The 5,473-nt window shown below is 41.8% G+C and overlaps 1 protein-coding gene across 1 annotated transcript in view; it reads left to right on the top strand.

Moving 5' to 3' along the window:
• Positions 1-5,473, top strand: part of FRAS1 (Fraser extracellular matrix complex subunit 1) — a 593,853-nt gene that overhangs the window by 539,634 nt on the left and 48,746 nt on the right. The window contains exon 58 of the mRNA XM_013004822.2: positions 2,002-2,207. Coding sequence (XP_012860276.2) covers positions 2,002-2,207 — 206 coding nt within the window. The remainder of the gene's footprint in view (positions 1-2,001; positions 2,208-5,473) is intronic.

Genomic DNA, 5,473 nt, shown 5'->3' with positions numbered 1-5,473 from the left:
CTCAAGTAGAAAGCAAATGTTTTGAGAATGTTGAGGGCAATGGATGTACAGATGTGCTTTACACAATTTATATATGTATGGATTGTGATAAGAGTTGTATGAGCCCCCAATAAAATGATTTTTGAAAAAGAGTTGTGCAATCCCCCAATAAAATGATTTAATTATTAAAAAATAAAGTGCTGAAATCTAATCCTAGCTGCACCGCTTCTTGGTGCTATATAGTCTTAGGCCAGAAGTTTTCAGCACTGGGCATTATCTTGCTCCTTCTTAAATAAAGGGAAAAGATACCAACCTCAGAGATTGTTGTAAGGACTACATTAGATACGGTATGTGATAACACCTGCCATAGCAGGTGGCATCCAGTGCATTTCCGTACTTTCTGATACATCGGTGGCATTCCGCGTCTCCCTGATAGATCAGTAGTTTTCCACACCCACCAATGGGATTCCCACAACACATGCAATCCCCAGCTGATCAACAGAAGATTCCATTGAAGTTTTTCTCAGTCTAGTATTCCTGGCAAGTATGGTTACAACAGAGCTTGAAGTGCCCATAGAGTGCCAAACTAGTCCTGGTTTATGTCACCAGATATTGCGCCTATTCATGAACTCCTGAGAACCAGAAAAGGAATTCCCTTACATCTCCATAAGCATTCCAGCCATTCATTCTGTCAGTCCTTAGGAAGACTGGCAGGCTATCAAGTCTTTAGTGAACACTTTCTATGCCTGAAACCAGCCCTCTAATTTGTGTTGCTTGTGGGTCGTGGAGTCAAAGTCGGTGGACTAAGAATCAAAAGGTTGGTGGTTCAAATCCACCAGCTTCTCTGTGAAAGATGACCTGTCTGTTCTCATAAATATTTACAGTCTCAGAAATCCTCAGAAGCAGGTTTACTCTGTCCTGTCGTCTGTCTAAGAATCCATGCACTCAGTAGTTTGGCTTCTAGGGCTTTTAGGAGCCCTGGTGGCACAGTGGTTAAAGTGCTTGGCTAGTAACCAAAGGCTCAATAGTCCACACTGACAGGCACCCTACAGGAGAAAGAGATTGCAGTCTTGTGCAGCAGTAGCACTTAGAGTCACTTATAATAAATATAGGGTTACTGAAGTTGACGCACAGCATCTAACGACAACCTATGATGTTAAATAGTGTGTATGAAACCCTTAAGACAATAACTGACGTCGATCAGGCTCGGTCTTTATATCCCTTCAGTACTCTGCACCAGATCTGTTCCTGCACTCGTCTCACCACCTTACCATTTTCCCTGTCTCTGTCGCCCACCGGACAAGGAACTTCTTAAAGGAAGGGATTGCTGTGAGGCAGGCAATCCCCAGCAATGCTCACCCCCTTCCCTTCTCTTCCCTGCCCTGCCCCGCCCCGCCCTGCCCTGCCCTCTGTCTATTTATTATTTGGGGTTTTCTTTTCTTTTCCTTTCTTTTTGAGGTAGGGATACGAGATAGGATTAGTATCTTATTAAATAAGAGGAATGTGTTCCATGTTACTTCACAAACTGCAGCATTGGCCACACAGGCCCTGGGGCTGCAGGGGCATTGGGGCCACCCCCACATGCTCCATGACTTCTGGGGGCGGTGTACATACTGATGACGAGCAGGCACTGGGCTAGAGAGGGAAGTCAAGATCGCTGCATGGAAACGGGCCTGAAGCCAACTGTGCGTGTGTTTCCTTCCATCTATAAACAAGTTTTCTTCTTGTCCCTAGGGTCACGTGATCTCACTGCCACCCACCTTTTCATAGCAGAGACCATTTTATCAGGTGACAGGGCCTCACTGGTTAATGTACAGGACCTAATGCCAGAGATGCTAGTTGTCCTTTTGCTGCTGGGCTGGTCTTTTAAGCGTTATCTTCTGCTGTTTTCTTCAGTAATAAATGGGAGCAGGGTTGGTGGAGATGGTAGCTTGGTGTGAGAGCCCTGTTGCTGAGTGGCAAATGCGAGTGGCCACTCTGTATGCACTAATGAGGCTTCTGTTTTTCTGTCAACCCACCTAGTGCCCAGCATGCAGTTTGCCAAGGATTTGCTCCTAGTGAAAGAGAAGGAGGGTGTCCTGCACATTCCTCTCATTCGGAGCGGGGACCTAAGTTACGAGTCATCTGTGAGGTGCTACACGCAGGGCCATTCAGCTCAGGCCATGGAGGACTTTGAAGAGAGAAGAAACGCTGACTCTTCGCGGATCACGTTCCTGAAAGGGGAGAAAGTAAGTGGACTTGTGCTGACTGCGACCTGTGATTCTCTTTTTCTTGATAACTGTATTTGCGATTTAGTCATCTCATTACTAATTACTGAAGGACATTCTAGGAATTTTGTGACTTATTGAGTGCTGGGAGCACCGTGTCCACATGTTGCGCTGCTAACTGCAAGATCAGCCGTCCCTAGCACCAGTTTCTCTGCAGAAAAAGGACAAGATTTTCTACTCCATCAAGAGTTACCATCTCGGAAGCCCACGGGGCAGTTCTACCCTGTCCTGTAGGGTCAGCACCAGTCAGAATTGCCTTGATGGCACTGAGGGTTTTTTTTAGATTAATTATATTTTTAATATTATGTATTCCACATGGCTATCTCTTTTGTCTTCCACATTTAACCTGCCCAAACAATGCAGCAATCAAGTGAAAAACAAACGCACACATGCAACACGAGTTGAGCTACGAAGGTGAGATGACGGCACTGTTGGATTATAGACGACACAAGTGCAGGCAGGTTACTCTTAAACTGAAACCATATTGGAGACAAACATAGTCATCCCACTGATGCTACTAGATGAGAAGGAAGTGGTTCTCTAATACCTGGGCCTCTGACCCAAGGCAACATCCAGGGTCCTAAAGGGACAGATAGATGCTGAGCAGATTCAAGGCACTGAAGTAGTCTGTGGTCAATACACACAGGGACACTGGAAGTTCTGAGAAACTCCAGCCACGAAATATGTGCCTCAGAATCAAACCCTGCAACCTCAGTGTATGTCAAACATTTTTTGGACTAAGAATCAAATTTCTCCCTCTTCAAATTCAGTTACAGATGACTAAGTTGGTTGTACCCCTTGGATGGAGTACATGCTTAATGCATTCAACTATTTACTAAAAGTTTCAGGTTAAGTTTAACCAAAAGATGCTTTGGAAGGGGAAATCTGATGATTTGCTTCTAAAATTTCAGCCCTTGAAAGCTCTGTGGAGCACAGCTATATTCTAACATACAGATGTTGCCATGAGGCGTAATAAATTCAAGAGTAGCTGGTTTGGGTTCCAAACACTCTGTCCTCATTGGTCAATACAAGACCCTTCCTTATTTATTCATTCTACCCTCCTTGTATTCTCTAGGGACATCCCTTCCTAACCTCATCATTTGATTGTGCTTAATGTGTAGCCTTGTATATTTCTTTTTGAAAATTATCTCTTGCGTTTGAATTTTAATTGAACTAGATGCTACTGTGCTATTTTAATCAGCAATATACTTTAAGAACTAACTGCATCTTCTTTGTATGTAGCCAATCTATTATCTCCCAGTGTTGTAAAATATTTTATGATGTGCATTTTCTACAATTTACCCATCCACTTGGTGACGGACCTTACCTTTTTGTTTTTTGTCAGGTGAATGCATATTAAATTACATCTCATTTTAATGTTTATTTCTCCTATCATTACTATGTTATATTCTAATTAGCTTATTAGGTTTCTTTAAAATTATTGTGTTTTATCATTCAATCTTTTTACCCTTTTGTGTGGTTATCTTATTGTTTTCTTCGCTGTTCCTTTAATTTCTAAATATTGATCCCTTGCCGGTGGTAGATATTTTAGATACTGCAAATAACTCTTCCTTTGCTGGAAATTAGCTCCTTTGATTGTAGAGTCAGTAATCTCCTAATCTCATGTATTAAAATATTTCAAGGTTGAGAAATTGTCAAATCTCATAAAACCAAATGCTTCAAAGTTTTAGGTTAGCATAGAAAGACCTTATCTGTGCCTGGCCACTTCACATTCTTCTTTGGTTCATCCCTCCCCAACCCCCTCAGGCCCCAAAAGTGATAGCGTTCTTCTGTGAGACTGTCTTTCACACATTCGTGACGCATAACTAAGGCCATCTTATTTATATATATTCTGGGAACTTTTACTAGTGGCAGGTTGAAACCTGTGTTTTTAAAACACACACAAACACGACACAGATATCATCTTCAGCTTTGAGTCTACATGTCTGTATTTGTTGTAAGTTCAAATGAGGATTCTCTGCCTATCCAAGAGGCAATTTATAATATCGTGAGAAGAAAAGAAAATACAGCCAAATACTGTGTGTTACCCACATGGCAGTCTGTCATCATTCTTAAGCACGTGATTAGAACCCTCCTTCCCTTTAACTTACTATATAATATCTCTGGGGAACTTGCTATTCTCTAGCCTGTCTGTGTTTTTTAAAATCTCTTGAAGACTTGCTGCTTTTTTATTAAATTATGTGTCTGTAAAGTTCTAATTTAAGAAAGATGTTGCAGAAGAAATCAGAGAACTCTCTTTAGGGACTTAAAACCAAGCCAGCAGGCCTTGCACATGATCATAAGGTTTGATTGACGAAGTATGTGAAGGAAGCATTGATAGTTTAGTGACAGAATCCTCACCTTTCCTGAGAAAGACCTGCATTCAATCCCTGGCCAGTAGACCTCATTCACAGGCACCACCTGTCTGTCTGTCAGTGGAGGCTTACGTGTTACTATGATGGTTGATAAGTTTTAGCAGAACTTCCAGACTCAGGTAATCTAGGAAGAAAGGTCTGGCGATCTGCTTTAAAAGATCAGCTAATGAAAATCTTACTCCATTCCACAACCAATCATGGGGATGAGGCAGGACCAGGCAGCATTTCCATCCACTGTGCACGGGGTCCCCATCATGTGGGGCCAGTGCCCACAGCAGCCCACAGCAGGAAGTGGGAGAGTTAGAAACTTCTCTCTGCCTGTGTATTCTTTCTCATACAGTAGTCTTACAGATCAGTCCTTTTAAAGGAAAAGCCTTGACTTTTCCTTCTCTGACAATTCCCCACCTTACGAGGGTTCCAGCATTGGCAGGTTTTAGGGAACACTTTGTGAGTGGTGGTGAGCCCAAGACTCTGCCCTTGATGGAGCCTGCAGGGTAACTGTTCATTCCTTCAGCTGAATGTAGATGCAGATGCTGTAAACGGAATGACACCTCACAAATATTGTTACTGTTTTAAATTTTATGGTTTCAGTTTTAAATGTATATGTTTTGTTTTATATGTTACTGTTTATTGTTTTTATTTTGATATTTTTGTTTGTTTCTTGGTCATTTGGGACTAAAATCATTTATAAACTTTTTCTTCAGTTTATTTTTTATTATGTTTTTATTGGGATATACTTCACACATCCTATAATTTAATTGCTCAATTAAATTAAGATTTGTGCAATCAGGACCACAATCAGTTTCAGAACACTTTCTTCTTGTTCTCATTGTCATTAGCTCCTCCTCCCCC

Source organism: Echinops telfairi, unplaced genomic scaffold, assembly GCF_000313985.2.
Source record: "Echinops telfairi isolate 266 unplaced genomic scaffold, ASM31398v2 ScPeMD7_7468;HRSCAF=8506_0, whole genome shotgun sequence".
NCBI classification, from domain to species: Eukaryota; Metazoa; Chordata; class Mammalia; order Afrosoricida; family Tenrecidae; genus Echinops; species Echinops telfairi.
This window is presented reverse-complemented; position numbering and strand designations above follow the sequence as displayed.